This window comes from Pseudophryne corroboree, chromosome 5 (assembly GCF_028390025.1).
Source record: "Pseudophryne corroboree isolate aPseCor3 chromosome 5, aPseCor3.hap2, whole genome shotgun sequence".
Lineage (NCBI taxonomy): Eukaryota > Metazoa > Chordata > Amphibia > Anura > Myobatrachidae > Pseudophryne > Pseudophryne corroboree.
Genome location: NC_086448.1, coordinates 788,990,282 through 789,008,824, shown reverse-complemented (window position 1 = coordinate 789,008,824; position 18,543 = coordinate 788,990,282). Strand labels below are relative to the sequence as shown.

The 18,543-nt window shown below is 47.0% G+C and overlaps 2 protein-coding genes across 4 annotated transcripts in view; one reads left to right on the top strand and one right to left on the bottom strand.

Annotated features, from left to right (window-relative positions):
• CRPPA (CDP-L-ribitol pyrophosphorylase A) overlaps positions 1–18,543 on the bottom strand; it is a 535,384-nt gene that overhangs the window by 474,853 nt on the left and 41,988 nt on the right. The window lies entirely within an intron of this gene.
• On the top strand, positions 7,365–8,874 carry LOC134929469 (kinesin-like protein KIF19). Its single transcript, XM_063925086.1, has one exon. The coding sequence runs from the start codon at positions 7,431–7,433 to the stop codon at positions 8,739–8,741; it is 1,311 nt and encodes a 436-aa protein (XP_063781156.1). The 5' UTR covers positions 7,365–7,430; the 3' UTR covers positions 8,742–8,874.

Below are 18,543 nucleotides of genomic sequence, written 5' to 3'. Positions count from 1 at the left end.
ACATTTACTATGGGGGCAATAAAGACATCCTGAGGCACAGAATCCTCCTAAATTACAGTTCTCACTCTCTTCCATTTCAGCCTGAGCTAAAACAGACACTAGAAACGTTTCTACACCTACAAATCTCCTGGATGATTTATTCCTCTTCCTATCAGCGACCCGACGGCATGGCAGTGACCCTACCATTCCCAACTCCTTAATGCAGGTGTGCAATGCTACAACATCTGCACGAGTGAGCCACCTGTCCAGAAGACGGCTTACAAGTCACAGCTGTGCCCATAAAACACAGGAACTCATTTAGAGGGATTGGTTTATTTCTCACGTATCCTTCGTGTAAAATGGAAAATACATACTTGCAGAAATGTACTTCTCCCAGCTCCCCAAGAGAAGGGACAAGCAATTCACCAACTGAAATGTAGAGTCCCTTCTCCAACTGGACTAAGCTAACATTTGGGTTTGGGAGTTCACTGCACACTGCCATATTGGGTTTGGGAGTTCACTGCACACTGCCATATTCCAGTACAGTTTTGAATTAGTTTTTCTGGACCATTCACCAAAGTATATGCCCTAGCACAGTGGTGGCCAAACCCAGTTCTCAGGGAGCCCTAATATTTCACATTCTCCAGAGCACTGGCAGTAAGTAATACCCTTTTTCCACCTACTGAGCACGGGTCGCAGCCAGGAGCCCGACACGGGTGCTACCCGGCTGCGGCTCATGCTCAGCCCCCTTTCCCAATGCGCTCACCAACCCGAAATAATGGCGGGTTGGTGACGCTGCTAGTGACGCGGCAGGGGCGGCGCTGGGAGATCACATGATCCCCCAGCGCCGCCCTTCCATACAGTGTAAACGGGAGCCGTGTCGCATTGACACGGCTTCCGTTTACACTATAACCCTACCTGGATCATTCCCGTGTCCTACCCAGGTAGTTACCCGGGTAGGATTCACGGGTCACTTGATTTTTTCACTTTTCCACTTGCAAAAAACACAGGTAAATGCGCGCCCCCGTGTGTTTTTTGAGCTAGTGGAAAAGGGGTATAAGTAATACTTAACTTGACAACTTCTCGCTGCCCACATAACACAGGGGAAGCCAGGTCAGCACAGCGGGGGCGTGGTGTGACATAGGTGGCCTGTGCGGAGCGTGAAGCATATTTGCATCCCTGTGGTCCTACCCCTTACTACACATTGGCAAGATTACCGGCATTGTAGATGGGGGCGTGGCTACGATTCAGCGCAAATCGTGTAATCAGACATCCCGACCGCCCCGCTTTACTGGCAAGTGGGTGGACACGGTGCAGCTCTGGAAGACTTGAATACCCTTCCAGGTGTCACCCGGGATTTGCAATGACGTCTGAGTATTACCGGACAGCGCAGAATGCCACTTGGCCCACATACTGTAACAGGCCCATCTGTCTAAGGGACTCCCCACTTCTACTTGGGGACCACCGCGGCAGTAGAGGGCGAGACCTCCAACGTAACCACAGAGTAAAAAGTGAAAAAAAAAAATAGAAATCTGACAGGAAGGGGCCGAGGTGAACAGGAAACGTCATTTAATCCGCTATTAAATAATACAGCGTAAATACCTGCACCTAAGTAAACATTTGTGTGTGCGAAGCTGCAGACAAGATTAACTTCTATTTATTTTGAGTACAGCGCTGGCCCACGAGGCATTTGTCATAAGCGGCAGCTTGGAGAGATCTTGGGATCGTCAGTGTCTCTTCCTATGACCTCGGGAGTGTTAATGTCACAAGCGTTGTCTCTATTGTAAGCACTGGATCGCTGTGTACACTTGGTAATAGGATGGATATTGACACATTCCCGGTGACACAAAGTGAAGGCTCCGCATCATTACCAGTTATTTTGGAAGCGATTATCAGCTTCTCAAAAAAAGAAGAAGAAAAAATAAATAAAAAACACAGCACCTCTGCTGAAACCCTGCTCTGCCACTGACTGCAGCGCGGAGCTGTACGTACGATAAGCACAGACACGCACCGTTCAGACATCTGCCCCCCGGCTAATTACATTACCTCTACAGAAAGTCTGCCACATACTGTAGTTAAGCTTTTCGTTTTCTTCACTTACCCAAAGTTTATAGTTTAGTTGTATCAAAGCTGTAAACATCTCCGCCAATTATGAGATTACAATATTTCACAGAAAAATGTGTGCAGAGAAAAGGCCTGTCTCCGAGTCGGCTGCATCCACAGCCGCTCTCCTGTTCGGCCGTGCAGCCGTAGCAGTCATGATCATGATAGGAAATTACGCCCAACCCACGTTGGGTGCAAATTTTTCATCACAAACAAAGGTTCAACCTGTCCATTCTTGTGCACACGCATGGTGCAGTGCTTGCGCAGCATACGGCTTCTCTGTGGAGCATGCGCAGTTTGCAGATAGCCGCAGAATCAGGCACTAAGTATGCCGGGCTTAGTTAAACCTTGCTGTTTTACAACAGACCTAGAAAGGCAGAGTACACATAACTGTAAAGGTCTCCTCTACCCTGATGATACAACATTTGCAGTTCTTGTCAGTGACTGATCTCCTGGAGAGGAGCAAATACATGCATACAAAGTTGCCTATCTTAAGATAGAGTGTTGGCGAGTGCAAGAAGCCCCTTGTGAGCTCGGTGGCAAGCGGGTTCTATTCTCACTCTGTATGTGTCGAGGATTCGGGAAACTGGAAATGACTTTGGGCTTTAACTGTCAATTTTGAGAAATCCATCGCTCGCGGCCTTCTGGTGCTCAGTACCCAACCGCCATGGTCAGGGACATCCCCATTATAGGGTAGAGAAAAGCGATCACATGCTTGGGGATTCAATTACCTAAAATCCTTACTAATGTATACACATGCAATATGACCAACATTCTACATGGCATCACCAGAGATAGTAAACGGTGGCATAAACTACGCACGCCCCCTGCAGTGATGGGAGCGCAGGTACCGCAAAGACCCACCCACGTTCATGTAGGCTCCACCCCCTTTGCAGCCACACGTAGGGTCCTGCTCCACTGACCACCAATGTTGGCAGGTATGGTAAAGCTGCAAGAAACTAAATCCAACGTTGGCATCAGTTTGACTAATAGCCATGCTGCACATCTCCACTATTTGAAGGATTGGCTCCATGGTGAATATCCATACTAATGTGATACCCCAGAAAGATTTCCTGGGAACTGCAGGGGTTGCCTTCCTTGCAGCCCCCTTTCACGTGAACAGCACAGTGTTCTGAAGGGTTGGACCTTTGGGCCAGAGCTGGCTGTACACAGACAGCATGAGGTTGCAGCGTGCGCCCTAACAGGGAGAAGAGCCACCAGTCGGGCTGAGGGAGAGAGCCGCGGCCGAGGCCCTGTGCAGTTACTGGGAGCGGGGAGAGGAAGCCGCGCTGCAGTAGGACCCAGCAGTGGGCACCTTGCAGTGGCAGAGTGGCAGCAGAGCAGGCCGCCCTACTGGAGAATTAATTCCTTCATGGGATTAATATGATGTCATTCCTCTGCCTACATGACTGCGAGGTGCCCCTGTCTATTCATTCCACTGCTGATAAAGTGTGGCCCATCTTCCTCACAAATATCAGCTGAGCCCTCATCTATCCCGCTTTCTTCCCTTGTGACAGAACCCAAATTTCCAGTATGGGGACGCAGGTCACCCTTTCACTACAACGTCCACAATGGGGCTTAGCGGATTATACAATAACAAACGGGGAGGTCTCTGACATTTCTACAAGCCCTGAGACGTATCCTGTGGTCCAGATACCTCATTTGGCCGATCTGCAAGCACAGCCCGAGGTAAGCTGCCGCCTTCAGGGTGTTGTCCTCACACCATCGGGACAACTCGCTGGACCACCTGTTATTACTCCCACATCCTGCACATAAGGTAATCTCCATACACTGCTCTGTCCTACATACCCCAGTACAGTATGACACATTAACAACGGGACTGGCTTAATGGAGGATCATTTCCCTTCCCTGACCATGACATTACTGTGGTGGCCACTTGGTAATTGTGGGTTTATTCATGTGGCAGCATTGGGGACCCCTTAGCAGCTGACCCAGGCCTGATACAGGGGTGTATGCAGTGTCGATGCTGAGCGATTATAGGCCGATTGCGCATGCATCTAAGGCACACTGCGCATGTGCTACGATGGTCTTGCGGCGTTTGCGATCCTGTAGAGAGGCTCCGGCGTCTCACTTCCAGGGTGTCATTCCAGGCTACAGCCAGTGTCGCTGCTACAGGGCAGCCCCCAGAGCTTCCTCTGGACACTCCAGTACGCTCCCTGCAGCCTACAGCCTGTATAGTCGCACGGACCGTCCAGTGCCATGCTTCCCGCAGCTTGCACTCGGCGTGATGTCATGTGCTCTAGCACTGTTACCAAGGGATATTACACATTTATTAACAGGAGTGATGACAGTAGTAAGTACATTTTTATAGGACACTTTACATAAAGAGTACATTCAAATTTTATTTGGAACCATTATTCTAAAAATGCTAAATATGAAAAAGTATAGTGCGCAATTCTATTGCTGTAACTGCTAGCAAGGCCGCACCCTCTAACCTAGTAGCTTAGGATAGATCAGAGATATTCAACCTTTTACAACTCACGGCACACTGAACATGATTTAAATATTGCCAAGGCACACTCAGATATAATGGTGATGCATGGTGCAGTTGCGTGTCCTAGGATGTCATGTTGCAGCTTCTCCATAGGTAACGCCTGAGCCACATCTGAGAAAGCCAGAAGAGCCCAACACTGCCCGGGCCCAAAATTAGAACTGGCTCTGCAACCACTAAACCCACCAGTATTGATCGTTCTAGAGCAGGGCTGGCCAAACCAGTCCTCGAGATCTACCAACAGTTCACATTTTCCAGACCACCTAGCTGGTGCACAGGTGTAATAATTACTAATTAAGATGTGCTGCATTCATTCCTAACTGACCATTCTACAGATGTCCAGGAGGCCTGGAAAACATGAACTGTTGGTAGATCTCGAGGACCGGTTGGCCAGCCCTGTTCTAGGGCCTCAGTAGCAGCAAAACACTGACGGGCCCTGGCCGTGCTTCTATGGCGGCACACCTGGAGACTGCTCAGGGCACACTAGTGTGCCACGGCAAAGTGGTGGAAAAACACTGGGATAGATGATTATATAATTACAGGTTCAGTCTTCCCTATCCAAATATTCCGAAATACGGATTATTATGAAATACGGAATTTTTTGAGTGAGATAGTGAATCTGTTGTTTTTTTATGCCTCAGTGTACATAAACTTTGTTTAATACACAAAGTTATTACAAATATTGTATTAAATGACCTTCAGGCTGTGTGTAGAAGTAGTATATGATACAGAAATGAATTATGTGTTTGTATACAAACATTGTTTAATGCACAAAGATATCAAAAATATTGGCTAAAATGACCTTCAGGCTGTGTGTATAAGGTGTATACGAAACATAAATGCATTCTGTGCTTAGACTTAGGTCCCATCACCATGATATCTCCCTATGGTATGCAATTATTCCAAAATACGGAAAAACACCTCTGGTCCCATACATTTTGGATATGGGATACTCAACCTGTATGTAAATTGTATTCAAAATTTGGCAATGAAATTATTTTTTTTATTATGCGGTACTATCGTGTGCTGCAAGAGGTCTCAGTATTTTGTATTTGTGTGTGTCAGCAAGCTTGGGTGACCCGTGGTGGTCCATTGTAGAACTACAAATCCCAGCAACTTGAAATGTTCAGATAAGAACTAAAAAGGTTAAATACGCTGTTCAGTGTTACTCTGACTCTCCATTGCAGCTCTGTCACATAGCAAAGGTTTTCGTTACTCACACTACAGACAGCTGAAGTCTCTCCCGCATCTCACGTATATGTATATATCTATGATTATTTATATGACAACAATAGGGATCCGCATTGCCTAACATAAGGCCTAATTCAGATCTGATCGAACCTGGGTAAATACTGGCTGCTTAATTTTAACACTGCAATTTAGATTTCGGTTTGACCACACCCCACCCAAATCTCACTCTCTCTGCACATGTTACATCTGCCCCCCTGCAGTGCACATGGGCCCTCATTCCGAGTTGTTCGCTCGCAAGCTGCTTTTAGCAGCTTTGCACACGCTAAGCCGCCGCCTACTGGGAGTGAATCTTAGCATAGTAGATTTGCGAACGAAAGATTAGCAGATTTGCGAATAGACAGTTCTTAGCAGTTTCTGAGTAGCTCGAGACTTACTCTGCCACTGCGATCAGTTCAGTCAGTTTCGTTCTTGGTTTGACGTCACAATGGATATCTGGTTTTCACCTGACTGGTGAAAACCAGATATCCATATTGAACCAAAGGGCAAGGACACCCTTTTGACTAGCAGCACATCCCATACAGTAAAACCACCCCAGTGCGCAGATTACCTCCCTTTTTGTTAATTGGTTTGACGTCACAAACACACCCAGAGTTCACCCAGACACTCCCCCGTTTCTCCAGCCACTTTCCCAGAAACGGCAGCGTTTTTTCGCACACACCCATAAAACGGCCAGTTTCCGCCCAGAAACACCCACTTCCTGTCAATCACACTACGATCACCAGAACGAAGAAAAAACCTCGTAATGCCGTGAGTAAAATACCTAACTTAATAGCAAATTTACTTGGCGCAGTCGCACTGCGGATATTGCGCATGCGTATTAGCGACTAATCGCTCCGCTGCGGAAAAAAAATAACGAGCGATCAACTCGGAATGACCACCATGGTTTGCTCATTAGCTAACAAATTTGCTGCTGCGATCAGATCTGAATTAGGCCCGTAGTACATAAACAATTAGCAAAACCAAAAAACAAGGACTTATAGTATACTATGCTGAAGCCATTTTTGATAAGTAATTAATACAAGAGTTGACCACTGGGGGCACACTTCCATTGGAGTCTATTATTATTATTATCCTTAATTTATATGGTTACATAAGGGATAAGCAGCGCCCAATTACAGAGTACATAAACAAAATAATCAAAACAGGAAAATAGTGACTTACAGTTGAAGACCATATAGGCCAAGTACAGGGTAAATACACATAGCTACAGCAGCAGATGACACTAACATAAGTATCAGGGTGGCACCCCACGCCAACCCACTTGATCCCAACATAACACTATGACGGCAATTGTATAATTTATATAAAAAACAGTAATGACCATAGGTGTGCGCAGGAGGGGCGTGTCTAGCACCACCTTTTGGGCATGTCTGGGCATGTCTAGCACCGCCTTTTGGGCATGTCTAGCACCACCTTTAGGGCGTGTCTAGCGCCACCTTTTGGGCATGTCTGGGCATGTCTAGGACCACCTTTTGATGGGTATAAAACACGCCGCTGGCGGCTTCCTGGCTCATATCTGTTACCGTTGGACTAGTGCCAAAACACAGATACTTTTCTTACTCTTTTCTGAGATTAGAATCGAGAGATGGCGACTAAACAGAAGAACGCTATAGACCATCAGATGACTGTGGCTCTGCGCATCCGTCCGTTTAATATGACGGAGACTAAGAACCGAGCACAGCGCATCACCCAACAGCTTGGTCTGCAGACGGTGCTACTGAAGGACCCTGGCGAGGATCCTTATGACGTACTGCGCTCGAGCAGGACCAGAGAAGCAACATTCACCTTTAACCACGTGTTCAATCAGGCAGCTACTCAGGAAAACGTATATGATTCCACGATGAAGAACATAGTGGATGACATCCTAGCTGGGTACAATGCTGCTATATTTGCCTACGGCCCCACAGGCACAGGGAAGACCTATACTATGATGGGCAAGCCTCGCGAGCCCGGACTGATGTATCTTACCCTGAAGGACCTGTTTAAGACTATTGAGGAGACTGGAAGGAGAGATAATTTCTCTGTATCCTTGTCATATGCTGAGATCTACAATGAAACGATCCGGGACCTATTAAGACCAAATTCTGGATCTTTGGCCCTCAGTGAGGATCCTTATGGTAACCCCAAAATAGTAGGGATTACTGCATTATCCCCTAGCACTCCCGAGAAGGCCATGACTATGCTGAAGACGGGAAATAAGCGTCGCTCTGAAACAACCACAACTGCTAATAAGACCTCATCACGCTCCCATGCCGTATTACAGGTCACCGTAAAGCAAACAGGCAGTGATGGAGTGAGCACAGGCCGCCTGTACATGGTAGACCTGGCAGGATCAGAGCGGGCAAGCCAGACTACCAACAGTGGCAAGACCATGAAAGAAGGAGGTTACATCAACCGCTCCCTTCTCGCCCTCAGGAACTGCATCATGGCACTGCGCGAGAGACCAGGCAGCCATATAAACTATCGAGACAGTAAACTGACCTGGCTGCTAAAGGGCGCACTGAGCGGAAAAAGCAGAATGGTCATGATTGCACACATCAGTCCAGCAGATAGTGCCTATGAAGATACACGCAGCACAATGACCTATGGGAGCAAGGCCAAATTCATCAAGACACGGGTGGAGAGGAACAGTGTCCCCCATGGTACTGCTGAGAGGGGCAGGGGGGGCAACGTGCTGCAGAATGACTCCCACCCTCCAGAGGCCAACCATATGACCAGAGCGCCCAGTGCCAAGGATATGCAGTTTATTATGAGACGCACTATGGCCCCGCTGAATAATTTGCCCCGCATGGTCCCTTTGGCAAAGAATTTACAGTCTGCACATGAGATCAGTGCTACAGCTCGTGCCAGTGCAAATTCTTACACATTTCTAGAATTAGCACGTAGATGGCTGTAGAAACACCACTTGGGCCGGCAAGAACACAGTTGGTTAAAGGTGAATGTAAAACTAAAAAAAAAAAAAAAACATTTAAAAAAAAAGTATAAAAAAAAAAAAAGAGCTGGGGATTAGGGCTACTGGCGACACCCCAAGAAAAAAAAAAATGACACTGGGCAGCCACCTCATTGGTGTGTTGGAAGAGCTGCTAATTATTTTTAAAATGTTGACAGTTACATCTAACTCATTGATAAGTTAATAGCTTGAAGGTTTACACCTGGGCAATGCCGGGTACTTCCGCTGCTCATACATAAGTTTTGTGCTATTCGTGGTTTCAGATCAATATGTTTCACAATTACATTTTATTGCATCTTATGTATTGTATTCTTGTTATGTGGCATGGGGGCATATTCATTATGAAAAAAAATAAGATTTTACTTACCGGTAAATGTATTTCTCGTAGTCCGTACTGGATGCTGGGGACTCCGTAAGGACCATGGGGAATAGACGGGCTCCGCAGGAGACAGGGCACTTTAAGAAAGAATTTGGATTCTGGTGTGCTCTGGCTCCTCCCTCTATGCCCCTCCTCCAGACCTCAGTTAGGGAAACTGTGCCCGGAAGAGCTGACAGTACAAGGAAAGGATTTTGGAATCCAGGGTAAGACTCATACCAGCCACACCAATCACACCGTATAACCTGTGATAAACTTACCCAGTTAACAGTATGAACAACAACAGAGCATCAGATCAACCCTGATGCAACTATAACATAACCCTTATTTAAGCAATAACTATATACAAGTATTGCAGAAGAAGTCCGCACTTGGGACGGGCGCCCAGCATCCACTACGGACTACGAGAAATAGATTTACCGGTAAGTAAAATCTTATTTTCTCTAACGTCCTAGTGGATGCTGGGGACTCCGTAAGGACCATGGGGATTATACCAAAGCTCCCAAACGGGCGGGAGAGTGCGGATGACTCTGCAGCACCGAATGAGCAAACACAAGGTCCTCCTCAGCCAGGGTATCAAACTTGTAGAACTTTGCAAAAGTGTTCGAATCTGACCAAGTAGCAGCTCGGCAAAGCTGTAATGCCGAGACCCCTCGGGCAGCCGCCCAAGAAGAGCCCACCTTCCTTGTGGAGTGGGCTTTTACTGATTTTGGCAGCGGCAATCCTGCCGCAGAATGAGCCTGCTGAATCGTGTTATAGATCCAGCGAGCAATAGTTTGCTTTGAAGCAGGAGCACCCAGCTTGTTGGATGCATACAGGATAAACAGCGACTCAGTTTTCCTGACTCTAGCCATTCTGGCTACATAAACCTTCAAAGCCCTGACCACAAGTCACGAGTAGCCACAGGCACCACAATAGGTTGGTTCATATGAAAAGATGACACCACTTATGGCAGAAATTGTGGACGGGTACGCAATTCTGCCCTGTCCATATGGAAAACCAGATAGGGGCTTTTATGTGACAAAGCCGCTGATTCTGACACACGCCTAGCCAAAGCCAAGGCTAACAGCATGACCACCTTCCACGCGAGATATTATATAAACTCCATGGTTTGAAGTGGCTCAAACCAGTGTGACTTCAGGAAACTTAACACCACGTTAAGATCCCAAGGTGCCACTGGAGGCACAAAAGGGGGCTGAATATGCAGCACTCCCTTTACAAACGTCTGAACTTCAGGCAGAGAAGCCAGTTCTTTTTGAAAAAAAATAGATAGGGCCGAAATCTGGACCTTAATGGAACCCAATTTTAGGCCCAAAGTCACTCCCGACTGTAAGAAGTGAAGGAAACGGCCCAGCTGGAATTCCTCCGTGGGGGCATTCTTGGCCTCATACCAAGCAACATATTTTCGCCATATACGGTGATAATGTTTAGCCGTCACGTCCTTCCTAGCCTTTATCAGCGTAGGAATAACCTCATCCGGAATGCCTTTTTCTGCTAGGATTCGGCGTTCAACCGCCATGCCGTCAAACGCAGCCGCGGTAAGTCTTGGAACAGACAGGGCCCCTGTTGCAACAGGTCCTGTCTTAGAGGCAGAGGCCCTGGGTCCTCTGTGAGCATTTCTTGCAGATCTGGATACCAAGTCCTTCTTGGCCAATCCAGAACAATGAGTATTCCGGAACAATGAGTATTGTTCTCACTTCTCTTTTTCTTATGATTCTCAGCACCTTGGGTATGAGAGGAAGAGGAGGAAATACATAAACCGACTGGAACACCCACGGTGTCTCTAGTGCGTCTACAGCTATCGCCTGAGGGTCTCTTGACCTGGCGCAATACCTCTGTAGCTTTTTGTTGAGGCGGGATGCCATCATGTCCACCAGTGGCAGTTCCCACCGACTTGCAATCTGCGTGAAGACTTCTTGATGTAGTCCCCACTCTCCTGGGTGGAGGTCGTGCCTGCTGAGGAAGTCTGCTTCCCAGTTGTCCACTCCCGGAATGAACACTGCTGACAGTGCGCTTACGTGATTCTCCGCCCAGCGAAGAATTCTGGTGGCTTCCGCCATCGCCACCCTGCTCCTTGTGCCGCCTTGGCGGTTTACATGAGCCACTGCGGTGATGTTGTCCGACTGAATCAGAACCGATTGGTCGCGAAGCAGGGTCTCTGCTTGACGTAGGGCGTTGTATATGGCCCTTAGTTCCAGGATGTTGATGTGAAGGCAAGTCTCCTGACTTGACCACAGACCTTGGAAATTTCTTCCCTGTGTGACTGCCCCCCACCCGTGGTCACCAGGACCCAGTCCTGAATGCCGAATGTGCGGCCCTCGAGAAGGTGAGCACTCTGCAGCCACCACAGGAGAGACACCCTGGCCCTGGGGGATAGGGTGATCAGCCGATGCATCTGAAGATGTGATCCGGACCACTTGTCCAACAGATCCCATTCAAAGGCCCTCGCATGGAATCTGCCGAAGGGAATGGCCTCGTATGATGCCACCATCTTTCCCAGTACTCGCGTGCAGTGATGCACCGACACCTGTTTTGGTTTTAATAGGTCTCTGACCAGTGTCATGAGCTCCTGAGCCTTCTCCATCGGGAGATAAACCCTCTTCTGGTCTGTGTCCAGAATCATGCCCAGGAAGGGCAGACGAGTCGTAGGAATCAACTGCGACTTTGGAATATTTAAAATCCAGCCATGCTGTTGTAACACTTCCCGAGAGCATGCTACGCTGATCAGCAACTGCTCTCTGGACCTCGCCTTTATGAGGAGATCGTCCAAGTATGGGATAATGGTGACCCCTTGCTTTCGCAGGAGTACCATCATTTCCGCCATTAGCTTGGTAAATATTCTCGGTGCCGTGGAGAGACCAAACGGCAATGTCTGGAATTGGTAATGACAATCCTGTACCACAAATCTGAGGTACGCCTGATGAGGTGGATAAATGGGGACATGAAGGTATGCATCCTTTATGTCCAGAGACACCATAAAATCCCCCCCTTCCAGGCTTGCGATGACCGCTCTGAGCGATTCCATCTTGAACTTGAACCTTTTCAGGTATATGTTCAGGGATTTTAAATTCAATATGGGTCTGACCGAACCGTCCGGTTTCGGTACCACAAACATGGTCGAATAATAACCCTTCCCTTGTTGAAGGAGGGGAACCTTGACCACCACCTGCTGAAGATACAATTTGTGAATTGCAGCTAACACTATTTCCCTCTCTAAGGGGGAAGCTGGCAGGGCCGATTTGAGGTAACGGTGAGGGGGCATCTCTTCGAATTCCAGCTTGTATCCCTGAGACACAATCTCTAATGCCCAGGGATCCACCTGGGAGTGAACCCACTTGTGGATGAAATTTCGGAGACGCGCCCCCACCGGGCCTAGCTCCGCCTGTGGAGCCCCAGCGTCATGCGGTGGATTTAGTGGAAGCCGGGGAGGACTTCTGTTCCTGGGAACTAGCTGTGTTGTGCAGCTTCTTTCCTCTGCCCCTGCCTCTGGCGAGAAAGGACGCACCTCGGACTCTCTTGCCTTTTTGTGATCGAAAGGACTGCATTTGGTAATACGGTGCTTTCTTAGGTTGTGAGGGAACAAATGGCAAAAAAAATTGACTTTCCAGCAGTAGCTGTGGAGACCAGGTCCGAGAGACCCTCCCCAAACAATTCCTCACCCTTGTAAGGTAAAACCTCCATATGCCTTTTTGAGTCGGCGTTGCCTGTCCATTGCCGAGTCCACAGGACCCTTCTGGCAGAAATCGACATTGCATTTATTCTAGAGCCCAGTAGGCTAATGTCTCTTTGAGCATCTCTCATATATAGGACAGCGTCTTTTATATGCCCCAGGGTCATTAATATAGTATCCTTGTCTAAGGTATCAAGTTCCTCAGATAAGGTATCCGTCCATGCTGCTACAGCACTACACACCCAGGCCGACGCAATTGCCGGCCTTAGTAAGGTACCTGAATGTGTATAAATGGACTTCAGGGTACCCTCTTGCTTTCTATCCGCAGCATCTTTTAGGGTGGCCGTATCCTGTGACGGCAGGGCTACCCTCTTGGATAAGCGTTTTAGAGCCTTGTCCACCCTAGGGGGGAATTCCCAGCGTAACCTGTCCGTTGGCGGGAAAGGATACGCCATAAGCATCCGTTTGGAAATCTGCAGTTTTTTATCTGGAGATTCCCAAGCCTTTTCACATAACTCATTTAGCTCGTGTGAAGGGGGGAAGGTCACCACCTGCCATTTTTCCCCATACATATGAACCCTCTTGTCAGGGACTGGGGTTTCCTCTGTGATGTGCAACACATCCTTTATTGCTCTAATCATATAACGGATGGCTTTAGCCAATTTAGGCTGTAACTTTGCATCATCGTAATCGACACTGGAGTCAGAATCCATGTCGGTATCTGTGTCAACAATTTGGGATAGTGGGCGCTTCTGAGACCCTGACGGCCTCTGCGACATAGGATCAGGCATGGGCTGAGACCCAGACTGTCCTAAGGTTTCAGCTTTATCCAACCTTTTATGCAAGGAATTAACATTATCATTTAAAAGCTTCCACATATCCATCCAATCAGGTGTCGGCGCCGTCGGCGGAGACACCACATTCATTTGCTCCCGCTCTGCTTACACATAGCCTTCCTCGTCAAACATGTCGACACAAGCATACCGACACACCACACACACACAGGGGATGCTCTTTTTTGAAGACAGTTCCCCCACAAGGCCCTTTGGAGACAGAGAGAGAGAGTATGCCAGCACACACCCCAGCGCTATATGTCCCAGGAATCACACAGTAACTTAGTGTTAACCCAGTAGCTGCTGTATATTATGTTTTTGCGCCTAATTTATGTGCCCCCCCCCCTCTCTTTTTACCCTCAGCGGCGGGCTTCTGTCCCGCGTTTCTGTACAATATTATGGTGGGGGCTCATACATATATACAGTGCCCAACTGTATATATGTCCAACTTTTGCCAAGAGGTTCTAATTGCTGCCCAGGGCGCCCCCCCCTGCGCCCTGCACCCTACAGTGACCGGAGTATGTGGGTGTAGTGTGGGAGAAATGGCGCACAGCTGCAGTGCTGTGCGCTACCTCAGTGAAGACTGGAGTCTTCTGCCGCCAATTTTGAAGTCTTCTTGCTTCTTTCACACGGCTCCGGGATCGGACGACAAAGGGTGAGATCCTGTGTACGATCCCTCTGGAGGTAATGGTGTCCAGTAGCCTAAGAAGCAGGACCTATCTTCAGAGAGTAGGGCTGCTTCTCTCCCCTCAGTCCCACGATGCAGGGAGCCTGTTGCCAGCAGATCTCCCTGAAAATAAAAAACCTAACAAAATACTTTCTTATAGCAAGCTCAGGAGAGCTCACTAAACAGCACCCAGCTCGTCCGGGCACAGATTCAAACTGAGGTCTGGAGGAGGGACATAGAGGGAGGAGCCAGAGCACACCAGAATCCAAATTCTTTCTTAAAGTGCCCTGTCTGCTGCGGAGCCCGTCTATTCCCCATGGTTCTTACGGAGTCCCCAGCATCCACTAGGACGTTAGAGAAATTGTGAATTAAGAATTTTTTGTTTTTAATTCTCACCTTTACATTTCACAATTTTTTCCAAATTCATCATGACTCCCTTATAAAAATATCACTTCCGAAAAACTGCTATTTTTGCCAAGCAGCTTTTCGGAAAAAAGTGATATTTTTCACCCTGCAGTGGAGGTGTCCATATGGATTTCCTCAGACTGCGCATACCACCGCCGGCGTCCATAACCCCGCCCCCACCACTAACTCTGCAGCTGTAACAACATAGGCCACACCCGCCACCATTGTAAGTCCCCCACATGCAGATTCCCCGCGCATAGTCTTACGGGTTCCCCCCACCCCAACCCACTTCACCCCAACATAACACTATGCCGGCAATTTTACTATATTGATAAAAATCCAATAATGACCATAGGTGTGCACAGCTAATTTTATTAGGGGGTGCACGGCAGGAGGGGTGTGTCTAGCACCGCCTTTTGGGCATGTCTAGCACCACCTTTTTGGCGTGTCTTGCACCACCTTTTGGGCGTGTCTAGCACCACCTTTTCAGCGTGTCTAACACAACCTTTTGGGCATGTCTAGCACCACCTTTTTGGCGTGTCTTGCACCACTTTTTGGGCGTGTCTAGCACCACCTTTTGGGCGTGTCTTGCACCGCCCAGGAACATCCAGCACTATTTTACATTCTCTCAGTAAAATCACATAGCTTAATCTAATTTCCCCCTAGTTCCTAATAAGAATGTAGATATAAGACACCCCAGAGAAATAAAATGAAACATAATGGTGTGACCACCCGCCGGTACTGACTGTCCGCTATGGCATAACCCTCAGTCTTAGCTGCCATTGCTCCCTATCGCTGCTTACGCTTCCCCAACCTATCCCTAACCCAGTGGCGGAACTAGAGAGTGGCGGGCCTAGGTGCATTTCCATTCTCCTCTCCTGACCCCGTAAAACGGTAGCGTTTAGAATCCCATCGCGGAGAGGACCTTTCCCATAATGCACTGGGTCAACGTCACCAACTATTTGGAAAAGCAACCTGTGGCAAGTGAAGTGGAGCGAGATACTGGGCCCGAAGCGTGACAATCTAAGCGTGATGAAAATGCACACGTAAAATGCATTGAAACGTTGTCTTCACTACGGATGTAAGTGTACTTTGTTCCCGCCGCTTGGAATGCCGCACCCGACGCCGTGTGTGTGTATATATGTATATATATATATATATATATATATATATATAAACATATAAACAATAGGCAAGAACCCACAGCACTCAAACATCAGCGGTGGCAGTGGTATTGTGACCACACTATTTAAATAAAAAAATCATACAAATTCAGCACTCACCTAATATTAACACTCCAAACTGTAATTCATCTGAATTCAGGGAATGTTAGTTCCAAAATATTGCAATAGTTTGTTAAGCTGACCAGTCCCTTCACGGCAATTCCCATTTGGTCAGTCCCTTCCCCAGGTGTTTTTACTGATATGCTTGGGTGTGGTTCCTGTCTCTTTAGAAGAGTTGGACAGGGCCCTAAACACATGACATAAGCATGCTGTGCATTTAAAATCCAAAAGATGCCTGTGAGCATTGCTCAGATTTGTGTAAGTCAGTGTAGGGACTGACCAAATGGGAATGGCAGTGAAGGGGCTGGTCAGCTTATCAAACTATTGCAATATTTTGGAACTAACATTCCCTGAATTCAGATGAATTACAGTTTGGAGTGTCAATATTAGGTGAGTGCTGAATTTGTATGATTTTATATATATATAGCAGTCGGCACTCCCAGGCCTGTTTAAAATACATCTTTTTTCACTGCATGTGACCGTCTCCAGTGCCGTTCTTTTCTGGACTTATATATATATATATATATATATATATATATATATATATATATATATATATATACACACACACACACACACACACACACACACACACACACACACACACACACACACACACACACACACACACACACACATACACACACACGTTGAGTATTCCATATCCAAATATTACGCACAACGGAATATTACGAAATACAGAGTGAGATAGTGAAACCTTTGTTTTCTGATGGCTCAATGTACACAAACTTTGTTTAATACACCGTTATTAAAAATATTGTATTAAATGACCTTCAGGCTGTGTGTATGAGGTGTATATGAAACATAAATTAATTGTGTGAATGTACACACACTTTGTTTAATGCACAAAGATAATAAAAATATTGGCTAATATTAACTTCAGGCTGTGTGTATAAATTGTATATGAAACATAAATGCATTCTGTGCTTAGACTTAGGTCCCCTCGCCATGATATCTCATTATGGTATGTAACTGTTCCAAAATACAGAAAAATCCGATATCCAAAATACCTCTGGTCCCAAGCAAAAAAAAATGTTTTATTTTTTTTAAACTTTTGGCCCAGGGGTGCTTTGAAAAAATTTCCGATACTCATAGGCACTGTGATTCAAGAAAGTTTGAACTGTGCTATTGTAGTTTTTTTGTATTTTTTTTAGTGCATACGACGGACGTTTTCAGCCCTTTATTGTGAAGAAGGGTCACAGTACTGGGTTAAAATGAGCATATACTGTGCAAATACACTTAGGGGGACATGTACTAAGCAGTGATAAAAGTGGAGAAGTGAGCCAGTGGAGAAGTTGCCCATGGCAACCAATCAGCATTGATGTAACATTTATCATTTGCATATTACAAAATCATACAGAGCAGCTGATTGGTTGCCATGGGCAACTTCTCCACTGGCTCACTTCTCCACTTTTATCACTGCTTAGTACATGTCCTCCAAAGTTTTAAACAAATTCCAGGATGGAAAATATTCTCAGCATTACAAGATACTGTTCCAGCTGTTAGTGGGTCCTAGGATTCCCCAAAGTAGGTGAGTGCCACTAGTATAAAATCCCCATTCACCCGCAGACTACTGCACAAAAATCAGGACTATAACAGCTCATATAGTCAGGGGAGTAGACAAAATCTTGTACATTATCCTTGTTTTTACTGGAGCCTTCAAAGCCTCCCAGTGACATAGGGGGAGATTTAGCCAAGATTGGAGAGAGATAAAGTCGAAAAAGATAAAGGCCCTCATTCCGAGTTGATCGCTCGCAATGCGAATGTAGCAGAGTTACACGCGCTAAGCCGCCGCCTACTGGGAGTGTATCTTAGCATCTTAAAAGTGCGACCGATGTATTCGCAATATTGCGATCACAAACCTCGTAGCAGTTTTAGAGTAGCTCCAGACTTACTCTGCCTGTGCGATCAGTTCAGTGCTTGTCGTTCCTGGTTGACGTCACAAACACACCCAGCGTTCGCCCAACCACTCCCCCGTTTCTCCAGCCACTCCTGCGTTTTTTCCGGAAACGGTAGCGTTTTCATCCACACGCCCCTAAAACGCCGTGTTTCCGCCTAGTAACACCCATTTCCTGTCAATCACACTACGATCGCCGGAGCGATGAAAAAGCCGTGAGTAAAAATACTTTCTTCATAGCAAATTTACTTGGCGCAGTCGCAGTGCGAACATTGCGCATGCGTACTACGCGGATTTTCACTGCGATGCGATGAAAAAGAACGAGCGTACAACTCGGAATGAGGGCCAAAGTACCAACCAGTCAGCTCCTGTCATGTTACAGGCTGTTTTAGAAAAATTACAATTAGAAACTGACTGGTTGGTGCTTTAACTTTCTCCAAATTTTGATAAATCTCCCCCATGGTGCAGTATGTACCTAAAGAGCGCTGTAATACAACCCCATCATATTGTATCCAGCATTTGTGAAAACAGCAGGCAACACTAAAAGCGCAAAACAACCCACTACCAAAGAGGATCATACCTACCTACGCCTGGGC

Bases quoted from the DNA above. Each gene is read 5' to 3' on its own strand.
- LOC134929469 (XM_063925086.1), top strand. From the start codon at position 7,431: ATGGCGACTAAACAGAAGAACGCTATAGACCATCAGATGACTGTGGCT.